Below are 26,158 nucleotides of genomic sequence, written 5' to 3' on the forward strand. Positions count from 1 at the left end.
AAGGACATTTRGCTGCTGTGCAGGCACCAGAGAGGGGCTACCGTGTCTCCAACCGTGTTTGTCAGCACAGAGGTCTCCTTGCACTGTCCCTAGCTGTGCCCTTCAGCCATCCTCCCCTTTCCTGCCACGCTAGTGTTGCCTCCTGGCCCCACGGCTTGGCACCCAAGTGCTGTCAGGTAGATGTTTTGACATTTCAACAAGCAGAGGTGAGGGAACATGGCTCTGCCTTTTGTCTGGCTTACACTTGCCACGTGCAAGAAGCCAGAGCTGTGGGCCAGCACATGTTCACAGTACGTTCATGATCATGACGGGTTGCTGTGTGACACTTCCTTCAGCAGGTGGGGAGACCTCTTTGGCCATGCATAGCCCACTTTCTTCTTAATTCCTCTGCCTTTGCAGTAGTTTTGGGGCTCTTCTTGATTTGAATCGGGCCACTGGGAAGAGAGATTGAGGAAGAAGCAGAGGCCTCAAGTCACCTTCCCTCCCARTCAGCAACAGCTGGGGCAGAGGACTGCACATACACACAGGAAAAGTGCATTTTCACCAGGAAAAAAACTGCTAAAATGGCTTGATCTGATTYTGTGGCCCAGGATTAGCTGTATTATCAGAAAGCATTTTTCTGGTAGTGTCTCTGCTTCTGTAATAGGGATGTGACTCTTTGGAAATGCTATCCCAAACCTTAGGGCATTAATACCAGACAGGGCAAAGCCAGTTAAGCTTGCTCTAAGGCTGAGATCAGAGTAACCAGCCTGGTCTTGTTATGCCCAGGAGGAACGTTTAGGACCGTAGTCCAGCCTTACAGCTGGACTTGTCTCCAGTGGCTTTGTGTCCAGTGACTTTGGCTGGGCAGCAGGACATGCAGTGATCAGTGCTGGTCAGTAACCTGTCCTGCGCTGGCTTCCACTAGGGTCCAGTAAACACTGAAATGAGGTTTAGGTAAAGCTGTGCCCTCTCTGCTAAGGCTTGCAGGCAGCTAACGTCGTCCTAAACGCAGGCTGCARGGGAAGGCAGCTGGGCAGAGCTCTGCTGAGGGCAAAGGCACACGTCGCTCCGTGAGCCCCGCAGGAGCGRCTGGCCCCAGATGTCAGTTCTGGCCGGGTTTTGGGTGGGCGCAGCGGTAGTCCTGTGCCCATGCAGCCACTTGCAGAGGATCCTGAGGAGTTATCTGCTCAGCTGCGTTTCGAAGGCACGCTGCAGCAAGCTGGCCAAGCGAGCCCTGCACCGCGTCTGCTCGGATAGGGAAGCACATCCTGACAGTGTTGCTTAAGACTCCTTAAACATCGTCAAAAAGTGCAGCGTGCAATCAGACAGGCAACAACAAGCTGATGTACCAACACCTAACGTGTGGCGGCAGGCAGCCAGCTGCACAGAAGTGATCCCTTGTCGGGGGACACATCTCTGTGTCTGGAAGCTGGGGAGATGCAAAGAGCTCTAAAGTGATTGTGAAAGCAAGTTTTATCTGGGGTTTTAAAAGAGGAGCTTCTGATAAATTAACTGCAACATGTCAATTTAATGCTTTTTTTCCTCTCCAAGTACCTTTGCCAGGCTCTGCCTCCCCTGATACTGAAGGGAGATGGTGTATCAGTGATTACACCTTGGAGCTGCAAATCTCCAGCTGGGATGTGTCAACACAGTGGCAGCTCCTGCTGTGAGACCCTTTCTGGCACTGGAGCAGGTGACACATTGAAAGGGCAAATGCTGAGGGGGATGTGCTGGGTGTAGGATGGCTCAGCATCCTCTCATGCATATGGCTATGTCATTCTGGTGACAATGTTGTGAATGACCAGCCCAGAGCAGTGGCAGGTGGTTAGAATTTCCCGCGTGACCATGTAGACTTAATTTAATTAGAGGTTTTACGAAAGCTCCTTCAGGAAAAGGGGGAGGAGCAGAAGGTTTAGAAAAGGGTATGTTTGAAAGACGGTGAGAGAAGCTGTTAGCTTAATGGGTCATGTTCTGAGAAGGATGCAAGCTTTTTCTGCCTGGCTTGGAACTGGAAGATCAAAAAAAAAAAAAAAAAAAAAAAATTGTGGCTTTAAGTGGGAGCTCAAGCCCAAGGTTGGAGTGGAAGGGTTGTCAAGTACAGGGAATGGGTTATGTCAGCTCTTGGCTTTGGGGCAGATGCATTTGCATGAGGCTTTCATTTCCCAGGGTCTGTGCAGGGCAGATGGCAAGGTTCTTGGTAAGGAAGACATGCATGCTGTGTGCTTGGTAGTTTTAGGACCTTCTTTTCTCCAAAATGCTTTCATTAGAACTGCCTGAAAATGCTGTTTGGTTGCTGTCCTCTTCCTTTGAGGAAGCAAACTTCAGGTGTGTGTGTGTGTATGTAAGTCAGGGCAGCTGAGGTAATTGGGGTTAACAAGGCAGCCCCAGGAGCTGGTGGTGCTGAGGGCAGCAGAGGGCTGGCAGAGAGGGCCAGGGAGGCTGCTGAGGAGGGCAGGGCTGGCCCCTCTGTTCCAGGGAGGAGCAACATGTTGCCAAAGGGAATATGAGGTGCATGTGAAGTGCCCTGTGACTGCTGCTGGCTAATCCTGACTGCTAGTGGGAGGAACCTTGCATTTCTGGGGACTCTGAAGTAAGTAAAGGTGCCAGGTAAGTTGTGTCACCTTAGGAGCATTGCAGTAAGATCCTTGAGCTCCTCTGAGCAAAGTTGGCCCTCCTCCTTCTGTCTCTGTGAAACCCAGCTATGCTCAGTCTCCCACAGCTCATCAGAGAGGTTCCACAGCAATTTCTCCTTTTTTTCTCTCTCTCTCTCTCTCTCTCTCTGTTCCAGGTGTGAAAGCACAGAGGAATATGATTATGATTACCTCAGCATCAATAAAACCTGGGTCCTCACCCCTAAGGCACAGGAGACTGATGCCACACAAATCCTCAACTCACTGCTGAAGAACTATGACAACAAGCTGAGGCCTGACATTGGCAGTAAGTGTCCCTTGCGGCCACCCTTTGAGACTGGGGCAGCAGGTGGTGACCTGCCCAGGGGTGTCCCGTGTTCTCCATGTGGCTTTGTGGCTGCTGTAGTTGGGATTTCTGGTCAAATGGAGCCACACTGCTCCTGAATGCCCCCCACCTTTTTCAGCCTCTAATCCTCTGTCCTTTGCTGATGACCCTGGCCTCCTGCTCACCCAAACTCATTCTATTTCCTTTACAGTCAAGCCCACGTTTATTGATGTGGATATCTATGTGAACAGCATTGGGCCAGTATCTGTCATCCAGATGGTGAGTGGACATCGTTGCTACAATGTCATGGGTATACAAAGCCTGAATACATGGGACGTAGCTGACTCTTTGCTGCCTAGTTGGATTGCATCCCTCTGGCTAGATGTGGCATGAAAGATGTTGTCACAAGAACTGGATTTGTGTCCCCTTTTTGGGAAGATGTGCTCTCAACTGCTGATTGCTGGAGCTAGGGAAGCTTGACTGCCATCCCTGGTTAGGAGCAAGGTCCCCATATGTTGTAGGTGGGCTCAGTGACCAACCATGCTCGGGAAAGTGATGAAGATGCTCTCTGTTCTCTGCTTGCAATGCACAGACAGATATCTCTGCATGGAGGTTTTGCCCTCTCCAGTCCTGGGGAAACACGAGCACAAGGGTGCTGGGATGCTTGGGGTGAACCGCACTGCTCCTGCTGAGGCAATGCCATGCCGGCTGGGAGGGGGAGCAGTGCAGTTCTCAGGAGGATTGAAATAGGAATCTGGAGATGGTTGCCATGGTAATGGTCTGATGGTGTGAAACTTGGGTGCCTAGGCCTGTGCCTGTTATGCTGGGGAGAGGCAGGCAGGGTAACTTGGATCAAAAGGCTGTATTTCTATACTTTACCATCTTAGATCGATGTTATCCTGACTTCAGCAGTTTCCATTCATGGCTCAGGCCCCACTGCAGCAGGAGTYGTAGAAACACTCAGTAGAGATGCTCTTTTCTGTGAAGATCCTCCAGACCTTGCAGCACTGGAGAACAACTGTTGACTTACTTTTCATGGGAAGCTTCTATTCCTCTGAAGTGTTTCACGTTCTTGTTTGTTTTGGGGTTTTATTGTTTTGTTCCCCCCCTCCCGCCCCATTTTCATCAAGAAACAAACCTGGCAATGCTGCAATGCTGTTAGGTTTTGAAAACCATTTTTGCCACTGGGCAGTGTCATGGGGGAAGACAGGGCAGAGGCAGCTAGGACAATTTGGCTACTCTTGTCTTTCTTAACACAAAATTGAGCAGAAACCAAAATGGTCTCCCTCAAACCTGAAGAGTTTTCAGGACGGGGATGTGGTTTTACTTTCATGAAGTGGAAAACTTCCACTGAACAAACCTGTTTGGTGGATGGAGGAATGGCATTGTAGTGGTAGTACCACTCTCCCTCCAAAAAGTATTTTTATTACACTTTTGCAACAATATGTGCTTCCACATGGTGCCTGCTTGTGGGCTAGCCGGAGGGGGACCTGACTGGGCACTTACCTGTGTGATGAAGGCACCAGCAGGGAAGACCTCAAGTCAAGAGGTTTCCTTTGGTTGGTTTTGTGGGCCTGGTGCTTCCTGGAGATGTGGCTTTGTGTGGGTTGAAGTTACTTAACAGAGCCCTGCGAAAGAGGAGAGGAGCAATGGGGTGRAGAACACCACCATCATGTTGCTGTGGTCATCTGAACTGAACTAGCTACCTGGATGGAGTGGGGAGCAGGCCCTCTTCAAAGTGGCTGGGTGATTAGGGCTGCAATTTGAGTGATGCATCTTATTGAGTGGTACTGCAGCAATGCCTCCCCTGTGAGATTGGAGTAGGTCATCCAGTAACCGCAGAATAGGACCTGCCCTCAGGCCCTCAACTCTCCCTTCATGTAAGCTTGTGCTTGAACTCCTCTAGGAGGGTGTGAGGAGGGCCATAGCAATGTGATACTTTAGCACAGGTCGTGTGGATCAGGTCATTCCCAGGCTGTTGGCAGATATTGCAAGCTTCCCCCTGCATTGCTGCTCCAAAGCTGCATGGAGAAGTGTATGGGGCAGGGGTGCCCCGTGCCCCATACACTTCCTCAGCAAATGCAGTGCCTGGAGGTGGACTATGGGAGTCATATGTATGTAGGCTGTCCAGTCTGATTTGCACTGCCCTAGAATATGCCAAGAATACAAAGAGAAACCACTGTGCACTTCTTCACTCCTACTTTCCTCTTTACCTGTTTTGTTTATGCCTTTCCATCCCTCTTGAATGCTTTGCTCTCCTCCCTGTTATAGGAGCCTTGCATGACCTTGMAAGGTTGAAGGAGTAGTGAATGACTTACAAAATCCAGTCTTGCATTCAGAGCTCTTCTCTGCTCCCAAACAGAGATACCAGGTGCTGCTGCTAGACTGGTTTCCTAAGAAACAAAGCTTACGCAATGGCGATGTGTATGTGAGAACAAACATATGTATGTCCATCCCAGCACTTCAGTGACTCTTGATCCATTGGCCTAATACCAACTATGTTTAGTAGTAAGGATATGGGCATCATACATATTCAGTTCCTCCTGTTTTTGCGAAAACAGAATGCCAGACAGAGACAATAGCTATCCCCGTTGAGGGAAAAGCTATTGTGTGAACTCAGCTCTTACTAGACACCAGAGAATCCATTCAGGAGAATGCTGCTGGAGACAGGCTTGACTGTTCCTAGAGCAGCTGAACCAATGTGCTTTGACTCTTTCTAAGAGTCAGCAAAAGCTTTTACTTGGTGTGAAATTGGGCTCCATGACTGCACAAGTTCCCCGGGGGTCCCAGCACACTTAATGCGAGTCAAGAGTGTGAAGGTGTGACTGGCTCTCAGAAATTGTCTGCATCTGTAGAGCTCTGCTGGTGAAGCTGCTGCCTCAGAGCTGATTTACCCAGCTGGAGCTTCCTCTTCTGAGGAAGATATTGGTGCACTGGGTAACTGCTGTTAACGGAAACACTGTAGTGAGGAGCTGGTTGGCCGGGGGAGGAAACCATTCAGTCCAAATAGCTGAGGATGATTAGGCTTGTGGTATTTTGTGTCAGTCACAACTGGCTGCACAGTCTCTCCAAGGTGTCTGGATAGTGCCAATCTGGGGGTCCCTGCTGGGTCCCAGTCCCTTGAAGGAGGCAGTGCCTCTTGCCAGGTAGAAAGGCAGATCTTCCAACAGTAACCAATGATTTAAAGGCACCTGCATTGGCATTCCTAAGCAGACTATGAACCTTGTTCCTTCACCATCCCTTACTAACATCAGAATCTTTGATGCCCTTGAGCTTGGAATTCTTTCTCCTTGAGATGCTGTGTAGATACTAAAGAAGGCTAGGCCCAGGTCTTAGTTTTGGGTGGCAGCTTTTGGTCACCTGTGTGGGTGAGCGCTTTCCCCTGCTCATGAGAAGTTCATCCTGCTATAGCTTCTCCTAAAGAAAGAAAAGGGCTGCAATAAAGCCATTGTGGCTGGCCAGGATGCCACTGGGCTCAGCTACTTTGCCCTTTGCTCTGTTCCCCACACACACCCTTGTGCAACAAACAAAGCCCTTCTGTGGGTCCTGCTGTGAACAGCACTGACATCAAAGGTACCATCCAGATTGTCATTGCTGGGGAAGAATGATTCCTGCTACCAACACTTTACCCCTTTTTACAGAGCTTTCTTAAACCTGTGAAGCTCTGCCTCCTTTCAGGTCTCAGGCCTGTCTTGAATGCCAGATCTTTTTTTCTTTTTCCATACACAGCCTGAGACAATGCATAAGCAAGAGAACCAGGATTTGACTTGGAGCTAGATTTCTCCTGAGCCCCTGGTGAGATTTCTCTGAGATGCTCTGTCTGAGYAGCTGTAGCTCTGCTGCAGATAGAGGCAGCATAAGCCTGAAAGCCAGCTGGGGGGGAGATGCACTATTGATCTCTTCAGTGCATTGCAATGACGACATCTTAGTAAGCATTTGTCCATTACATGGCCAGGCCATGTAGAAGATAAAAACCTATCTCTACTTTTAGAGGATTTACCACCATTACTGTGGCTTTTCACGTAACCCAGTGTTGTCTGTGTATCTGAAGCCAAAGGCTGCAAGATTCTCCAACAGGCTGGTGGAATAGAAGACTCCAGTTTAAGCAATATAGTCTGAATATTGGATGTCCTATGATCTCTCAACCTCCCCTGAAAGAGTTAACTACTCACTGCTGCCTTCAGCCTGGCAATACTCTGTCAGTGCCTAGAGGCTAGTCCTGTGTAGCTGTTGCTCAACCTCAAAGTGATAAATCACATCAGGATACAAAAGTGATTCAGGTCCTTAGAAATGAAAAGGTGATTTGAAAATGCCCTGTGTTGGGTGTGAATTCTGCATCCCCCTCATCGATCACTTGTCATAAATAACATTAATATTCAGAAGTCAGCAGAAAGCAAACAAGTTTGGAGAGGGAGGAAATGCAAAGTGATTTCCTGCTATCTTTTGTAGACCAGAATGGCTGTCTTGTTTGCCATTTAGGAATTCAGGTAAACTCAAAATTCTCACCTCCCTGTGAAGAGGACCTGGCTCTGCCATCCTAAGGGAGAATGAAAACACGTTAGCAACCCAAATGAAGACCGGAGCTCTTGTTTCCTCCTGCCCCATCCCTCTGTTTTGCTTCCCTGCAATGCACAGGGTGGGAAGGAGGGTGGTGGGATGACTGGGTGCTCGCACCAGGCTGCCTGCAGTAACCAGTGGCCAGGCTTGAGCTGGCAGCCAGCTTGCCGGTGGAGCAGGGCAATGCTCCCTGCAGGGCTGCTCACGGTTACGTGTGGCAGGGCAGGAGCTTGGGCAGGAGGGATGGCTGTGTACTACCAGGAGGTGGTTRCATGAGGTTGGAGCCTGTCCAATGGGCCACAGAGAGCCTGGGCTTGCCTGAGAAAAGATGGACTGAGAGGGAAAGGGCTGTGGAAAAGATGATTTTTGCATTGGACCTAAGTGCTGCTTGTTCCCATTGCTGCATATGCTGGGGTTTCAAAGGATCCCTGGCATAAGTGGCCTCCCCATTCCCTTGGACCCATCTCCTTTGGTTAGGAGTGGGGCACTTGGTGCGTCCCAGGCAGCTGAGGTGAGCTGGCTCCGACCAGCAGCTAGCAGAGTGACTATGTTTCCACTGTCAGGGAAGTGGTGTGCTGGGCTGCTGGAGTGGCCAGCAACACCTCAGTCAAATGCATTACTGCACACAGCACGCAGCTGTCCAAGCTGTGCTGGGAGTTTGGATGCCTGTTTTCCAATCYCCTTGGTGCATCACAAATCTGAGCCTGGTACTTTGATATAGTGACAAAAACCCAACCTTGGTTCTCTGTGYGTGTTTGCAGGAAGAGGTGCCTGGGGAGGGCTGCAGCAGTGGAGGCCAAGGGAGGAGACTTTGGGTTCAAGTTTTCTGCTGACTGGTTGTTTGCTGGAGGGATTTACCCCTGGTTTTGTTTTGTAATGGCTTTATTGCTATAGATTATAGCTTTAACTGATGTCAAGGGCTCCTCGAGTTCTGGGTCACCTTCCTTTAGGCATGTTTAATTCTCAGAAAATAATGCTGTAGAAGTAAAGCAGTTGCCAAATATTGGGACTGAATGTGCTGCAGACATGAAGGTGTCCGCGAAGTGTCCATGAGAGTCTGCATCGGTGGGAGCGAAAAAGTACTTCTGCTCCTGGCTTGGGGATAGAGCAGATCCTGCTCCAACTTTCTCCCAGAGACCTGAGCTGCTATGTTCTTTGCTTCCTTTATCATATAAAACCAAATGCAAGGAGGCTCATGGTTAAGCATTTGGAGCATGGCATGAGTGCTGCAGTAGCCTTTTGGCCAAAGTGAACAGGGACTTTTTACTCCGTCCAGGGGCCTGCATGGTACCTGCTTCAGGAGTCTGGGAGCAGAGGCAGCATAGGTAGGGCAGGTTTGCAGGCAGGTGAYTCCTCTCTTTGGTATGTGGGAGGCTGTTGCAAGCAGAGGAGATGCCCTTGTGTGACAGGCTCTGTAGCAAGGCAGGCTCTTCTGCTGGGATTGTGCATCACCTTGGTCCCATTACTTAATGATACAAAAGATGGAAAGTGCAAAATGGGCCTCTGTCGTTCACCAAGGGCCAAATTCTGCTACTTCCAAAGTGCCTGTGACTCCTCTAGTGTATGAATAATCTCCTGCCTCTATTATTGCAGCAAATGATTTTTCTTGGATTTATCCCTGAGTGGGGGACTTGATCCCCGAGAGGGTGGTATGTCCAGATGCACATGTTCATTATTCCCCCTTTCTCTCTCTAAGAGATGCTGCACACCATTAAATTCATAATGCTCTGCCTGGCTGCAGTAGTTACCATGCAACACACTAACGAAATTGAGGATGAAGAACATATTTTCCCATGTCTGGAGTGTTGCAGAATAGATTTAATAGATCTGCTTGTATGGTGCATTTGTGAAAACCCCATGAAAAAAAAGGGGGGGGGAGAATGGGGGAAATGTTTATTCGTTATCAGTTGATGAATAACTAATTTGCAAACCTTGTCTTGTTAAATATAAATTAAATCCTCATTTGACACACTTTATAATTTAGAAGTATAAGCACAGCATGAATGAAGAGAACTCCCCACTGACTGCTTTCATGTAAATCCCAAGTAGCCAGAGGAAGAGGGTTTGGATTTTGAAATTAAAGCTGGCAGAGGGAGAGTTTGTGAGGAAGGGGCTGCTGTGGCCAAACTATTTTGGGCRAGCTGGGGACTCTCTGCCCCCACGTGGGGCTGCTCAGCCGTGCTATCTGCCGGCAAGGGGATGGCTTTGGGGCAGAGAGGMAGTGGCTCAACCCCCTTCCAGGGGTTGCTGCCCTCTCTGCAAGGCTCTTCAGCTGCTGGGGGAATAGCTGCTGAATTGCAGCTCTTTGGGAGAAATCCCCATCAATGCCACGTTATTGGTATGCACCAAGTCCGCAGCTGCTGCGTGGATGGCTGCACTGTTCCAGCAGCAGGGGCAAGGATCAGTGAGAGGCGCTGGGCTCTGCAAAAGCCGTACGGGGCYAAGCTGCCCTTGCTTGGAGCCCTTGGGCGGTCCGTGCCGTTTCTGCGCTGGAGCAGAGCTGCACACCAAAGAACAGCGCCTGTGCTTTGCTGGAAGCAGTAAACGTGTGAGCCACTGTGGGAAGCCCTAGGATACAGCCTGGGCTGTCCTGCTGCGAGACTTGGGTTAATATCTTCGTTTCTTCTTAATAGATGGGGAAAGCAAGGCCAGTAATAACTGTTTGGCTCTGAGGAACCCTTAAGTCTTGATTATACTTAGCTTTGGCTGCTTTGGAATAGGTAGGAAGGAAATGAAGTTAAAATGGCATATTATTTAAGATGCTTGAATATGTTGCTCTGGAGCACAAGATAAGCCTATCGGTAAAGGAAATTTGTTGCGCCCCCCCCCCCTTCCCACTTTCCCGATAATAATAGACTCCAGCAGTTGCACAGCACTTCTCAACTGAAAGGGCTTTAAAATGCTTCACAAATCATTTAGGAAGCACATAGCCTTGGTGCACCCACATCTTGGGTGTATTGCGATGCTAAAGCACCCAGCAGCATTTGATTTGGCCTGTCCTGTGTGCATTGAGTTAGGCTTCAGYGTAAATCTCCTGAAGGTGCACAGGACATGCACTAATGCAATGTGCTAGGTCAGTTTTTGGTCCCTGACAAAGATGAATATTGTATAAATTTGAAGTCGTGGGGAATGAGTGTTGCTCCAAGGGGCCCAGTGCTTTTTCTGGCTGCTGGTTTCTGTGCCTGAGCAGCGGCTCAGCTCTGCTTCTCGTTGGAGCTGTAGGTGCAGCTTCACAAATATTCATTTGCTTGGAGAGTGCTCATATCTCTTAATTCCTGTATGTCCAGGAGCACTCGCCTGAGCCAGCTCCTGTGCACCTGAGTGCTGGAGGAGTGACTGATCCTCGTGTAGCTGCTCCTGTCCGCATCTGAGGGAGGTCGGGCGTGCAGAGAAGGCATCAGCCAACCTGTAGCCAATGTTTTTYGTTGCCTTAAGGAAAAAAATCATGAGACCACTGAAGAATAGCACCAATCACATAGGACTTTTAGGACAAATCACAAACCAYGCAGAAGCAGCCCTAATGAAATAAATGAGTTATTCCGATCCTAAACATATCCCAAGAGCTTTCACAAGATTCAGGGTCTGCTCCCAAACCAGAAAAGGGCTGATTTATTCACTGTGAATAATTCAACCAGCTCCATTTATTATCCAGAATGTATACTAATCCCTTCCAGATATTTTCTGTGTGACATCCGTGTCGGTATTTTATTTATAGGCTGTTTACTGTGCTGAAAACAGGAGTCTGTTATCCACAAAGATGAACAGAAAGCTGAGGTTTTGCCTCTAAAATTRGTGCTAAATAAAATATGAAAATCTGGACAGCTGCTCCTGGGGGGAAAAGTGCTTTTCTTTAGAGGTATTTCTGGAGAGCAAACCCTGAAGTTAATTAATATCTGTGCTCCACYGCCAGACGGTGAATAGGGAATGTGGCTGGATTCACTCAGGTTTCTTAAACTCGCTGCTGCAATATCAGTGCTGGTAAACAGGTGCCTTCACATAACCCACAGCTCCAGCAGGGCCTCTGGACTGCAGGCAATATGGAAAAAGTCAACATTCATAATTAAGTGGTTTCTGTAAATTCCTTCATAGGCACCATTTCTGGCCTTCTGCTGGCAGGAACATCTCAAATCTGCATTCGTTTCATGCCAGCCCTCAGAGGAAGTCTCTCATTTCCTCAGCTGGTCTTTCTGTGGACTTGCGATTACTCTGAACCCTTGCAGGCTGCTGTGGACAGATGCTTTCTGCAGTCAGCCTGCATCCTCGCCATGCTCGCCGATGAGCGGCTGTAACTCGTAGTTCACCACAGAAAATCTTTCTGATGTAGCTCGAGACTGCAGCAGCTGTATCAAGGTCTCCCTTCCCAGCTGCCTCTGTCAGCTCATAGGTTTCTACATCTTGCTGGACCATGGGGACAGCTTTCCTGAGCACCCTCGTCCGGCCTGGGGAAACAGGCGATATCCTCTGTCCTGGCAACCTCTTTCAGGGCACAAAGAGAGGCTTTGTCGCGATGCCTGGGCGCGGAGGTGGAGGTGGGAAGGCTCCTTTGCGCGTAGTGCTTGTGGGTGCGAGCAGGGGCTCGGGCTCGGGGCAGCCGTGCACAGCTGCGTGTTGCCACACASAGCACCGATGGAGCTGTTTTTCTCAGAGGCGCATTAGCTAATGGAACTGCTCTTAGGTTTCCTGAATGCCTCTCGCTTCATAGTACGGAGATATGTATTTGTGGACAGACCAGGAGGCCTGTGTTTGATTCTGGTACTAATCTGTGCTCTAAACCTCATTAAATTGATTCTTCCAAGCCAAAGGGAAAGCAGTACTGTGTCAAATTTGAAAGATACGGGCTCTGTAGTTTGTCACTTGATGGGCTGAATTATTTTAAAGGCAGAGTTGATTTATCTGAACTGAAGGTTTTAGATCTCTCCACGGGAGAGTTCAGGATATTTAAGGTGCAAGAGAAAAGTCAAAGAGCTGGTCAGAGATGAGGGTTTCCAGCCCAGGGAGAGCAAACAGCCAGGATCCTTGAGGAGGGAGTTTCTCACTCTCTCTTCCCACTTGGGACAAACAACCAAAGTTCTGAGACCGGCTGYGAAGTGTTTCTGGAGGAAAAGGGCTTTTTGGGCAATCAAAACATTAAATGTTAATGGCATTAATTTGTTTTTATTTCATTTTCGTGTGGTGATAAATTCTGTCCTAGAACTGTAGCACCAAAATAAGTATTTATACATAAAAGTCAGAATTAAATGAATCAAATAGATAATGGTAAAACACAGTATTTTGTAGTTGAAGAAAAATATTCTGAATGACCCAATGAARTTGAGGTAATTAATTTTAGGCTGTGACATTTTTAGTTTATTTTCAACAAAAGCTCTTTTTTTTTAATGGAAATGGGTTCCCTTTCTCAGACCCCAAATGAAGCAGTCGTGTCATCTCCTCTGAAAAGCTGGTCTAAATTTCTGACAAAACAGAAACCGTTTCTCGGCATTCAGTAGAGGTAGATGACCGGAGGCAATCCACATCAAGAACCTCTTTATCCCTTGATCTTGTAGGCCAAATATTCAGAGTACTGCAGCCCATCTCTGTGCAAAGGAAGGGTTGTTTTCAGACCCAGTTCAAAGAAGTGAATGGAAACCTGCACAGGTCTCTGGCTGAGTCCTCTTCTGGCCATACTGAGTGGTGGAGGTGATGAGCCACTTGGTAGCCAGCAGGAGGTGGGATTTGCTCCCTCTCTGAGTGGGGTTGCTCACCTTGCCAGGCACTGCAGTGCTCCCATGCCTTAGGGCTACMCACCGGAGTGGGCAAGGCTCTAAACTGGTGTTTAATCGTGTGTAACACCGACTGCACGTGAATAACAGTGGTGCAGTGAAAGTGCCTGTCTGCACCTGTGCACAGCCCAAAGGCTGGCAGGGCTGAGGATGCTCAGCTTCCCCTCTCCTTGGTGCTCCTGTCTTCTGCTTAGTGTCCTCTGTGCTCGTCTGAGACRTGTTTTAGGGTTGGTAGGTGGGTGGGCAAGCAGGTTTTCACAGCAGCCTGGTGTGGTGCACCAGCTCAACCTTTCCTGCTGCAGACTTGCTACTGCTGCAGCATTTCCTRCCAACATCATTGAGACCAGACCCACCAATGCCCCAGGAGACAGCTCCTCGAGACCCCAGAGCAACAGCGCTGGCTGCATAGGGCACTGCAGGTGGGCAGCAAGTCCCTTTGAGGCAGGGGGGTCTTGGGTTCTGTGTACTCTGACAGCAGCTGGGGACTCGGAGCTGATGGCAGATGTGGAGTCTGATGTAAGCCTCGCTCGCCCCACTTCATGACCAGAGGGCTYGGCCATGAGGATTTCCTTAGTTGTTCTCTAGCCTGCACTTAGCTGGAAAGGACTTTARCTGTTTGTCTAATTGGCTTTGCTCGGTTGGGCAGTTGCAGATGCTGTGATAGTAATTCACCCCCAGGCTTCAGAAGCACAGGAGAGGTGTGAATCAAAACYCTTAATAGTGTGGGTGGGGGATCACCCAATCCCAGTGTGGGTGGGGAGCAGGGAAGGTCAGAGCAAGGACTTTGCAAATGKTGTAAGCCTTGTTTCTTACACTTCCTCCTCTAATTCACCTCTCTTCTCCCCTATCTTTGCCCAAGTATCTGTGTGTATCTTCCATGCGAGACCTGTGTCCTCTRAATGGTCTTTTACACTCTTCCATGGAGACACTGAAGTTTTCTTAGTAGCCTYGCAAGGATAAGGAGACAAGATGTTCCACAGAGATGTCGGGCAGAGAAATGGGAAATATTCATGGCAGTTAGGTTTGTTCTTTCCACCACAGGGAGTAGGAGGGCTAAGGCTGTAACTGCATGGTCTTCTCTTCATTTGCTCCTTARAAAGAGGAGCTGAAGGCAAAGGCAGCCGTAATGTTTAAGCTGATAATTTCCTTCCATGGTCTGGCAGTGGTGGATTGACAGACCTGTCTAGAGTCTTCAGCCTTAGTTTGTGTTGTGAATCTGCACCTCACGTGAAGGCAGGATAGCCTCTGGCTCAATTTGCCATAGCAAAGACCCACAGTAGTGATAGGGCTGGCAGCTGTGTGTCTACTAGGGCACTACTCACTGCCAAACTGAGCATCATGGTGGTGATTCAGAAACTTAGGTGCAGGTCCAGTTACTTTTTGTTATTGCTCGCACAGACTGAAGCTTTGTTCTAGCGTGTGGCAGGGTGGGGAAGGAGCCAGTAAGACCAGGGTGATCTGAGAGCCCTGAACTGCAGRGCTCTACAGAGTTTGCCAGAGGGATTTGCAGAATAAATCTTGCAAGGAGGCTTGGGGAGGGAGGGTCTCTGCAGATAGGTGGGGGCTGGAAGGAATACTGGGAATGTCAAGTCCTCAAATTGCRCTGTAAGGAGTTAACTATTGCATGAACCCAACCTCCCTTCCCACCACTCACAGCTGTTTGCATGTGAGCTTTGCATTCAGCTTCCTGCAGAGTTATCTGCAGGCTTTAGCTCAGTTCACGGTGATGAGGTCTGCTTAGATGCTGTCCCTTTTCTGTGGCCTGATTCATTTCTCCTAGCTGCTTTCCTCAGCCTGGTGTTCCCTTAAACTCTCATTAGGGCTGGACTTTCTTTTCATGCCAACATAAAATCAAGGACTGAGAAAGAAAAAATAAAGTAGTGAGAGGGAACTAAATTGAGAAACTAGCAGGGCAGGAAGAGAAACTGGCAAGCACAGCAAGGGGTCATGAGAAACAACATGAAACAGGTTTCCTTGAAAGAGTCAGTGGAGCACGATATGCTCCCAGCCACTTTCCTCTTCATCTGGGGCCAGAAGAGAACAATGTCAGGAATGAGGATTTCTGCAGAGGGCACAAAACCCTGCCCCTCTGCAAAAAACAGAACTTTCTCGGATTTTTTTTTTAATTTGCTTTTCCCTTGAGAGTGAGGGTTAGAAAGGGATTTATGCAGAAAMAACACTGTTTTTCTTCCTGGCTAGTGGAAGGGTTTTTGTGCAATCCCAGCATCCCAGGGGCATGGGTAGTATGGGTGCATTGTGCCTTCTCAGACCTGTTTTTGTGAGAGGACAGTGTAACATAAGGTCTCAGGAGGTAGGCCTGTATCTCAGGTATTGTCCTGTCTCACTGGTTCTTGGAGAGCTGAATCATATGGCCCACCTGAGGCTGGTTTCTGTGTGGAYGTTGTGTCACAGCTCCCTGTGTGTGACAGCCATAGGAGGTCCATCAGCCCCCTGCAGCTCATGGTTAATCTCCTTGACACAGTGCTTGGTGCTCATCAGAGGGGAGAGGTTCTCACAGAGAGGGGCATAATTAGAAGGCAGTAGTGCATTTCCTGCTCCTTATGCTCTCTCCCTAAGTTTCTGTGACTGATCACTGTCAGAGCCTGCTGGGACAGAGGGACATGGCCTGACATTGTTTTGGTTTTGCATACTGCTGTRCCATGCCATGCCATGTGGTTCCTGCTCTTGGAAGGGTGCTTCAGTGCCTAACAGGTGCAGAAGCAAAGCTCTTTTGGCTCCAATTCTCTGCCGCACTTTCCTTCCTGACTTGACCTCAAAACATGGCTTCTAAAGCAATTTTTCTCTCAGTAAGATTAGATTGGGAGGGACTTTGTTTTCTTTGCATGACAATTGGCATCCAGCTGAGATTAGTAGACAAGGTCACAGGTCCCTACAGAGAGGCAGTCCAGCCTAACTAAACAAAGTGAAGTCCCATGACAGAGTGGGAAGGTGGTGGGAAATGATGGGATGCTTGAATAGGGCCGTTCAGGTTGAAACCATTTGCTGGTTTGGGAAGGTTGAAACCATTTGGGGTATGGGAAGGGTAGTAAGGCATTTCTGGCTGAGGCAGAGGAGTGACTTGACTTAAACCCAGGGGAGTATGGAGAGGGTTATGGAGAGCAGGAGGAAGGGAGAGTAAGAGAAAAGGGAAAAGAGGGAGAAACCTAAGAAGACCTGGGAGGATGGAATAGCAGCAAAGGGGATTGTGCAGCAGAGTCAGACCGTTAAGTCCCTGACCAGGAAGGGAAGGCACGAAGACCTCCACAAGGTGTACAGTGGGATACTTTAACTTTGCAAACCCCCACAAATAGTGCAAAAAGGACTAGGTGTAAATGAGAATCCTACCCTAAATCTCAGAGGGGCAGCTGACTTTGCCACTATCTGGCAGCAGAGGTAGGCTGTGCTGGGGTCTGGCAAACTCAGCAGTGCTGCCAAACTGAAGGTCCTTCTGTATCAGGTTCCAGATTGGAGAGGGGGAGAAATGCCCAGCTAGTGAGCCCTATGCCCAGCAGAGTGCTTGCTCTACTGCTTTGAAACCACATAGCCACGTGCTAAAGGACTGAGGCACAGGGCATTTGTGAGTGTTTGGAGGAATCTCTTGCCATCCTTCCCTTCACCTGAGGGCCATTTCCCTATAATCTCAGTGGTACCACCAAGGTGGGATACTTCTCTCCTTCCTGCTTCTGCTTCCTAGAAGGCGGTGAGGCTGAGCAGGAGCTTGCAAACAGCATTAGGGGAACATAACAGTCCCCAGAAGCGAATTCTTACAGAGCTCAGAGGGCAGGCAGAGATTTGGAGCAAGGAGCAGGTCAGAACTGGAGGAAGAGATTGTGTTCCCAGGCAGTGATATCCTTGGAGGTGTCTCACTGGGGACAAGCTGACTGTCCCTGATTCTTCCCATTCTACAAGAGCATTTAGGATGGTCACCTCTAGGGACCCGTGGGACCCTCCTATCCATCCTTGCCTTGTATAGGTGAGTTGCAGCAGTTGCTCCCTCAGTCCTGCGTGATATCAGACTGCTCACTCTGGTGTTTTATTTTAATCCCAGTGGGTGCATAGGAATATGAGGTGTAATTAAAGGAATACCAGCTTCTCATCTTAATCTCTTCTTATCTTGGAGAGGTAACTGCATGCAGTGAGACTGTGGCTCTTCCTCCAGCTCTTTCAAAGAAGATTTCTTTTTATCTTGTCAAACACCCTTAAAGGACAAAGAAACAAGAACACTTGCCCGAAGTGCTAAGTATTCTCTTCCAGTTATCTGATGTCCCTTGGTCCTCACCTCTTCTCTCCCCCCACCTCGTTTGACTTCCTGCACAGGGTTGCTTCAAGCCCAGCACCCTGGGGAGCTTTTAAGCATTCAGCAGTAAGGCTTGACATGCAAACAAGACTTCTGACGTGTGTGGCTTTGCTTTGCAAGCATCCCAGGTAGTTCCTAGAGATCACAGTAACTGAGCTGCATCCTTGCTTGTACTGGAARGTGCTTACACATGACTTCCCACTCAGCAAATGTTCTGTCCTGGGGGTGGTGAAAAACAGACTATAAGAAGGCAGTTCCTTCCTTGTGCTGCTCTACATAATACTTTGTTGAAGTATTTAGTGTCTTCCCCCTTAATTACATTGCCCCATCTGCATATAGCGCCCTGTGTCCATGCCTCTGCCTTTTCAATAATAACCTCGTGAGGGAGAGTGCAGACAGACTGTGCTTCTRTAAACCAGAGTCTGGCTGATGTCATGTCTCAGCTCAAGGACTTTCCTTGATCCTTTGGGTAATAACTGTTAATCAGATGCTAAAATACACACCATGTCTAGGTCATGTGCCGGTGGGGCTCACAGTGACAGACTCTGTGTGCCAGGCTACCTTCCCATGAAAAGAGGAACAGACACCATGGAAATTGTGACGTTTCTTGGGTTTTCACATGAGGTGACAACGTCACTGAAGGACAGGAAGTGGTGTTACAAGGGAAAAGCTCAAAAGGAGGGATTTGGAGGAGAGAAATAGTCTGGAGTTGCTGGATGGCATGGAAATAAAAACCAGCTTTTCCTGGTTGACTAGTATTGGGTTACTCCAGAGCAGGATGGAGAGAAAGCAGCTGACATTCAAGCATGCTTAAAGCACTCTAACTTCAAAGCAGTTAATCTTCCCAGCATATGAATGGTCTACAGCTGGGTTACTGGAGGACGCCAGAACTCCAGCTACCCGTTTCTGAGTTTGTACCTCTATGGTTCATTCTCACCTTTGTTGCCATTTTTGTGGAGGGAAGCTTCAACAGGACGGCAACTTGCACKGGGGAATGGCTGTCTCTGAAAGTGTATGTCTCTCTGTATCCAGCTGTGACTGGGAAAGATGTCCCTGGTTGCAGGCATGAGCAGAGGTGTATAGGATCATGCAGACAGAGATCTCAGAAGCCACCACATGGTTTTTAAAGCCCCCTGTCCAGTTCCCACTTACAGAGACTCTGAGGGTAAGCCAGCCATTACTGGGGGTTTGCAGTTGACAGAGTAGCATGTACAGCATGTCTTGTTTGAAGGTTCCTGGCAAGAGCAATGATTTTTAACAGTGAATTTTGTATTATAATAAGAATGCTGTCTCTACTGAGATTCCCTGGGCAGAGGTGAAAGGCATTCAGACAAGGACAGTGCTGCCAGTGTTGCTGCAGAAGTGAAACAGATGGGAAGTTCAGTGTGTCACCTTGAAAACACAGATCATAAGAGCTCTGCTCCTTTTGTCCTTCCAAGCTCCTCTCGTCACTCTGACATCACAGGCAGAAAGCTCTCTGGTGCCCAATTTGGGGAGAGGAGGACCTCAGAAGCATAATGGAAATTTATATTCTCTTTCTTTTGCTCTTTGTATTGGGGAGATAAAGCTCACTCTCCATTCACTCTGCATTTTGTACAGTTTTGTTAACCAGAAGGCACATTTCCATCCCAGCACACCCCGGCACAGACCGGGCTCGGCATTGTCTAACCACGCAGTAAGAAATAGTGCCTGGTCCAGAACAGGGGGTAGGCATCCATGAGCAAGGTGTCTCTATTATCAGTGGGGCAGTGGCAGCACAGAGAGAAGCCTAAYGCTGCCCCACCACTCCTTGAAGTAGTTGGTGTCAGTCAATAGCTTACGCAGTTAATAGAAGTCCTCCCTGCTTGCTGCCCTTTAAGAGTGCTTGCACAAGTCAGGCCTGAAGCCTATGCCTGCACACAGATTGTGGGGACAAAGCTGTAAATCAAGTCTGAAGATTATTTTAAAACAAGACTATTTTATTTACTTACCAGAGTGCAGAGAGCRTCTCTAGATGTTTTGCTGTTACCGAGTATGTGCCTTGGGCCACGGAGCCAGCTCCTTGGAGCTGCCCAGGATTCGTCAGATCTGTTTGCAAGCTTGGAGGGAAGYGAGGGATGTCTGCGGAGGGGAAGCCGTTGCCTATGCAGAGTGTAGGGACAGCAAGTTGCTCAGCACGGTGCTGCTGGAAGGGGGAATGCTTGGGATGATCCTTCTTTTGCAGGAAAATGGGGAGACTAGAGGAGAGGCTTCCTGGCTTACTGTGAGCTGCACAGGGACACCTAGCCAGCTCTTGAAAGAAATACACTCTGCTCCCAAGGCTTTGTCTGATAATCCCACCACAACTGATTTTCCTGAATTGCAGCACCCCCAAAAGGTTTGCCAATAAAACTTGCTTTTTTTGGCCCTGTGGTTAAGTGACAGCGTGGACCCATCAGATACATGTCAGCCCACCTAAAATGCTAGCCACCCTTCCCAGGAGAGCAACCTGTTTGATTGTACCACTGTGAGAGACCTGGCTTGGAGGTGCAAAGGGAAGGGAACTCCATGAATAAGAAAACTCAAAACAATAAAACCTAGAATGAAACTGGCAGGAGTATTAACTTCTCATCCCAGCTGTTATTTAGAATTTTTTGCAAGGTATCTCTCCTGTAAAGGAAAATGGAAGAATCTGTTTCCAGGTGTCTGTCTCCTCCATTTGGAGGTTTTCTTGTTTCTGTTGAATGCACAAGAAGTTGCAGAACACATCCTGAGATCCTTAATTTTTAACCTAATTTAAGAAGACCTCTTCATCTTGTAACCTTGCTTCTCTCTCTGTGGCATTTGTCAGAAAGCTGAGCTCTTAAAGAAAAACAAGAAAAGATCTTGCTGATGAATAGAGAGGAGCCATGCAGTGCTGATTCCTCAGCGCCCCATTAAACTCGCTCTTGAGGGGAGTCAGCTGAATTGCACACGCAAACCTGCTTGGAGGCATTTACAAATTACACATCACRAGGATCTTCTAGCATTGCGGAGCTGCATGCGTTTGGTGTGCAAAGTAACCTGCCAACACACGCTGCTGGTTTCAGGTTGTGTTATGCTAACCCTGTGAATTTAAGGCATTAGTTTGCAGCTGAGTGGCCCTAACCCTCATCTACTACGAACACAGGCTGAAACTTAACCCAGAATAGAGGGGGAAGGCTAGGCTGGAAGTCCTTGCTGTCTCAGGGCATCAGTGTAGGAGCTGGGGTCTGTGTTTGGCATGGGAAGCAGTTGGAGCAATGAAGGTTAGGACAGAGCAGCTAGGGCTGGGATGATGCCAGGAGCAGGGATTGTTGTCCCAGAATGACAACAGTGACCAGCTCCTACCTGTCCTRTGCTGGCTGCAGGCTGATTTCTGAATTCTTTTTTTATTTTATAATGAAAATTTGGGGATTTTGCTTTGAAACAACTTTTCGCAACAAAATTGTAGAACTTCTCATTTGAGCTTTTTTTTTTTTTAATGGAAGGATTTGAAAATGGATTAAAATGTTTTTGTAGGGTTTGCTTATTTTTCCTTCCAAGACAAAATATTCCTGTCAACTTCATATCCCCATATTTCCTCAAATGCTCTTTTATGAGACAGATTGTGTTTCATTGATTGTTTTGAAAATTTACCATTTTCTGGAAAAAAAGTTTCCACCAGTGTCTGTGCTGTTKATATTGGAAAAACGAAGACTGATCAGTGACGTGGAGCAGTGCCAGACAATAAGGGTGACCAAGGACCGTTGGAGACATGCTGATAGGCTGAGTTGGATCTGAGCCCACACGGCTAGCAACAGAGCTGCTGCAGGGCATGCCTTAGCTTTGTATAAATGCATGTGGCAGTATGTCAGATAGGCAGTCTTCAGTATTTGCCTTACTAATAGTTTGCTCTGTTATTTCATGACTGAAGTTTGGTGTAACATTGTTTGCATGTCAACATGTGCATACTATTCCAAATGTGATCCAAATGACATAGCTAACTCCTGGAGCGACACCTTATTTCTTTAGCTCTTTCTGTTGAGAAAGCTAAAAAGCCTTTGCTTTTAGAGACAAGTTAACCGCCTCCATGTGCTGCACAGCAGATGGTGCAGTAATGTTGGAGGTGTATTTTGTAATAACCTTTTTCTACATGGGGATATTGAGGTAAAGAGAAGCCTCTCCCTGTTGCCAGAGAATGAATCAGTGGCAGAGAGAAACTAGGAATGCAGGAGTTCAAGAAAAAGTGYTTCCATAAGTCTAATGGCCAGAAGTCATCCTGCAAAACTTTAGATATTCTGCCAAGGTCAGCCTGGAGTCTTTTTAAGGCCTGTAAGAGTGTGAGGCATCCCCAGAAGATGATTTGCAGTACTTCATGTTGGCAACTCTCTCCAGAAATGCCTACCCCTCCTCATCCTGCCCACAGTCAGGTGCCTCCTAGTTTAATTAGCTCAGTTAGATGCCTACAGCTAAGGTGGATGAATCTGTGATATTCTGATCAATGTTCAGAGGAAGGTTTGAGCACTGATCAGCAGCTGTTTGGTGCAGAGTTGCAGTCATGCAAGGTACTTCAACAGCAATGCAAATGGTGCTTTGGCACCAGATGGGAACAAGCATTCAGGTCTCCAGGAACAATGCAAAACTGGTACGTGTCCAAGTTTGGACCCAAAGCCTGGGTTCAGGTGAAAGGTCCACAGCAAAAAGGGTTTTCTCCTTGGTGCTAGTGTGGATGTGCCCTGAGGCCCCCAGGAGAGGAGTAAGTTGTTTCCTAGCCATCCAGCATAGAGGAATGGATCTCTCCGAAGTGCTGAGGGGATGAGATTTGCAGTGTGAGATTTCTGAAGCAGGATATGTGGAAAGGAAAAAGCATCACCCTAGACTATTTTTGTTGCCATTGGGGAAAGGAGTTTAAGAGCACAGAATCAAATGGGTCAGAGGACTGGCCATCCAGAGAAAGCATGAATTATGAATAGTAATAGCCAGAGATAATTATTGGAGAAATGACTGAAGACCAGAGCAGGTCTGTATAAATCTTGCTTCAGATAATTCTGAATGAAAATACATTTGTAAATACCAACATTTCCCAACASGTTTCCCATTTAGAGGGAAAGGACTCAGCTCAGGTAATAAGTTCTTTCCCCATGAACAGCTGTGCTTATAACAGCCACTGAAATTAGATCAAACCACAAGACAGGGACAATAGCCACACAGACTTTCAAAAAAGCTCGGTGGCTTGTGTGCTACAGTTTTTGCAAAAGTTGACTATGAATGGCATAAGAGGAGCTCTTTAATACTGCTGCCTTCTGAAACTTTGAACTTGACAACAAGTGCTAACTTSGGACATCTGACTCTGAACTCTGCAGAAACTTTAGCATTGGTTATTCGAGACCTGAATGCTGAAATTTACAGCAGGACATTTGACCTGGGCTGCCAGCCCAGAAGTGATATCTCATAGGTTATCCCAATTAGGAGGTGAAACTGATGATGGCATCATATGTGGATTTATCACTGTGTTTTTGCTTGCTTCCTCCTATGCCAGCGGTGTTGCTGGGGAAGAGCAATATAGGTTCATAGCAGCTCAAATAGGATTTTGCAGAGGGATTTTTGAGGGGGGTGGGAGAGGTCAAAAGCTGTGTCATTTTGGCTTTGACATCTGGCAAGGAAAAGAAAATCTTCTCAAGCAGAAGGAAGTCACCCTCCACACCACTGTCTTTTTCTTGGGCTCCCACYACCCTGTTTTGTTCCTGTTGTGCCAGCCCTTCTTTGCACACTTGTGGGCTCTGTCTTGCTGCTTCACAACCTGAGCCATGCCTCCACTGCCCACATGCCCCATCTCCAAACAGCACCCAGTGCAATCTAGAGCATTTGAAAGCTGGAGTGAGCTTTCCTAGCTTCTGAGCGGTGGACATGCTATGCACCTGGCTTTGAAGGCTGCTGTTATTCTAGCTTTCTGCCTCCAAAAGGGAGATCAGTGCTTCCTCATGACTCTTTTAAATCAACTGTGGAGGTGATGCCCTCGCTTTGAACATGCTTTAGCCTGAGGTGTTGCATCTGTCCCCACTCAGTGCTACGTTAGGACCTCATCCTCATCACCTTGGCTCATCCCTGTGTCTGACCAGGATGGAGGGAGTCAGCCACAGAGTGAATCAGCTGCCTGTCAGCAAATGCTCTTTTCTCTTAATCTCATTCCTATGCAAGGGATGTTTTCAGTACCAATCRCTTTCATCACCAGTTGGCTGACACTGGAGCAAGGGCAAGAAAAATGAAGCAGGGAGTCGTGCACTGCCCTGCTCTGCCTCCCCCAGGCAGGACACGCTGTCCAAGAAAGTGCCCTAAGAGCACTGCATCTATTTTAATGGCATGGTTTGAGGAAGTCGGCTCTGAACCAGCAGTGAGGGCAGCAGAGGGAGGACGCGCTGCAGTCATAAGAATTCCACCGACATAAATCAATGAATGGAGGAGGAGAGTGAGAGGGAGAGATGGCAAAGTCGGACACTGTTCACCTCTGCCAACCAGAGAGAAAGGGAAGCAGTGTCTCCATTGTCTTGGGGGCTTAACAGGAAGTCAGAAGAGCTGTCAGGAGCAGGTGACAGCCTTTAGCATGAGCTGGCGGAATTGAATTTGGGGGTCTGGGTTCAGACAGCCACTGAGTGCTGAGCATGCTCCTGCATGGCACTAATTAGCACCTCTGCAGGCAGGTAGAGAAAAAGGCTAAGGAGCAAATTGGCTCACTGCAGCAGCAAGTAGCAGAAGAGTGGGCTAATGATGTGAACCAGTGCCAGCTCAGGCCAGTTGGAAGCAGCCTCCCAGAAGTGCTAGTTATGGGTGGGTTAAGACACCCTGTCTCTCACTAAAATCAAAGATTCTTGTTATGGTGCAAACTCTGTTTTCTGACTGCAACAGGCTCAAGCAAAGTCTGATTGCCCTAAGAAGAGTAGAGCCCATAGCAAGCCCTGTCCTGGTTGGTTTCCTTTCCTAGTCTTCTGCAGTGGGTAACTGCCAAGGAACATTTAATGCCCCAGTTTTTCATATAAATACTAAGGATAATAGTGCCCTGGGCTAGCTGGTCCACTTATGGTCTAATCTGTCCTGGGAAGGACAGATTCTCATCAGCTTTATGCACAATGATACTGTTGCTATTTGTAAAAATTAAGTGTATGGATCACTGCTGGACTGTATCCTAACATGTAATAGAAAGAATGGTCTGCTTGCTTTCCCTGGCGAGCTGGCAAGCAGTCGTCCTTGCCTGTGTTTGAAAGGTGTAGCTGAACTGTTAGGCAAGTGAGGGCAGAACTTAGGATTGGATTCAGCCAGTGCCTATGCTGAATATTCCTCTGTGCCAAGAAGTGTGCTCAACTTGAGCTGTCTGGCAAGAGGAAGCCAAAGTCCTTGTTCATACTATCTTGGCTTTCTGGGCAAGGGTAAGGCCAAACATGCTACAGCTCGGTCTACCAGCCAAAACACAGTGTTTAGCTCTTCTAATATGCACTGCAGAGGTTCTGACCCTTAGCTAGATACACTCCACACACCGGGAAAGGTGTGAGTGGTCACCAACAGCTGCTCCCAAGCATAAGAGTCAAATGTTCTGCTTCTAACTTCAAATCAGTAGCCTCAAAACCAGGAGACAGGGTTCTGCCTTCCCTGAATCCCTCTCAGAAAGACATGTTCTTTCTTATCTTTGACAGGAATACACTATTGATATCTTCTTTGCTCAGACATGGTATGACCGCCGTCTTCGTTTCAACAGCACCCTCAAGGCCCTCACACTGAACACCAACATGGTGAGCCGCATCTGGATCCCAGATACCTTTTTCAGAAACTCCAAGCGGGCTGACTCCCACTGGATAACCACTCCTAATCAACTCCTCCGCATCTGGAATGACGGCAAAGTTCTCTATACACTCAGGTACATGAGCAGGCACTGTAGCTGGCTGCTGAAAAGAGGGAATGAGRAGCAGATTAAAACAGGAGATTTCCAGGTGCCCTGAGACAGAATAGTAGAGATGTAGGTGTCTCATGGTGCTCAGGTTGCCACACATCTGGCACTTCTTGTAAAACAGGCTTCCACTTCCTGAGATGAAGACTCCTGAAAAATCAAAGCATTTTTTCCAAATTGTACCCAGAAAAAAGTTAGAAGTATAAATGGTTTCCCAGACAAAAATCCTTTAAATATTTGTGTTGGTCAGTCCAGCTACTTAATTTTGATAATAAACATTTGGCTTTTGTTTCCATAAATTCCCATTCCCAAAAATGAATTTGACAAGCTCACTAAACAAAAAGCTCATTTGAATGTGAAAATAAGATCTTTTTCCTCACTTTGAAAATATCCAAATGTACATTTTGTTTTGCTGCTGTTTTGAAATGTTTTTGCAGACAGACTGAGCTTTACCAGATTAGTCTCCCTCTTTCAAGGAAGTGAAAATCCCTCCGTTAGTTACATTGTGGTGTTGGAATCAAACTACTTTCACCAGCAAAAAATCTGAGGCTCTGTCTCTCTTTTTCTCTCTCCCAGACTGACTATTGAGGCTGAATGTCTGCTCCAGCTGCAGAATTTCCCAATGGACACTCACTCCTGCCCTCTGGTTTTTTCCAGTTGTGAGTATCCATATCTTAAAAATAGTTTTAGAAGGCAAGTAGTGAAACCTCAGCA

General features: G+C 47.8%; 1 protein-coding gene across 1 annotated transcript in view; it reads left to right on the forward strand.

Moving 5' to 3' along the window:
* Nucleotides 1-216: 216 nt before the first annotated feature.
* LOC146587402 (gamma-aminobutyric acid receptor subunit gamma-4) overlaps nucleotides 217-26,158 on the forward strand; it is a 35,719-nt gene continuing 9,777 nt past the window's right edge. The window contains exons 1-5 of the mRNA XM_085319729.1: nucleotides 217-338; nucleotides 2,771-2,919; nucleotides 3,149-3,216; nucleotides 25,194-25,414; nucleotides 26,021-26,103. Of these exons, the coding sequence (XP_085175855.1) occupies nucleotides 217-338; nucleotides 2,771-2,919; nucleotides 3,149-3,216; nucleotides 25,194-25,414; nucleotides 26,021-26,103 (643 nt within the window). The remainder of the gene's footprint in view (nucleotides 339-2,770; nucleotides 2,920-3,148; nucleotides 3,217-25,193; nucleotides 25,415-26,020; nucleotides 26,104-26,158) is intronic.

This window comes from Rhea americana, unplaced genomic scaffold (genome assembly GCF_003343005.1).
Source record: "Rhea americana isolate MKP2758 unplaced genomic scaffold, rheAme1 scaffold_6, whole genome shotgun sequence".
Classification (NCBI taxonomy): Eukaryota; Metazoa; Chordata; class Aves; order Rheiformes; family Rheidae; genus Rhea; species Rhea americana.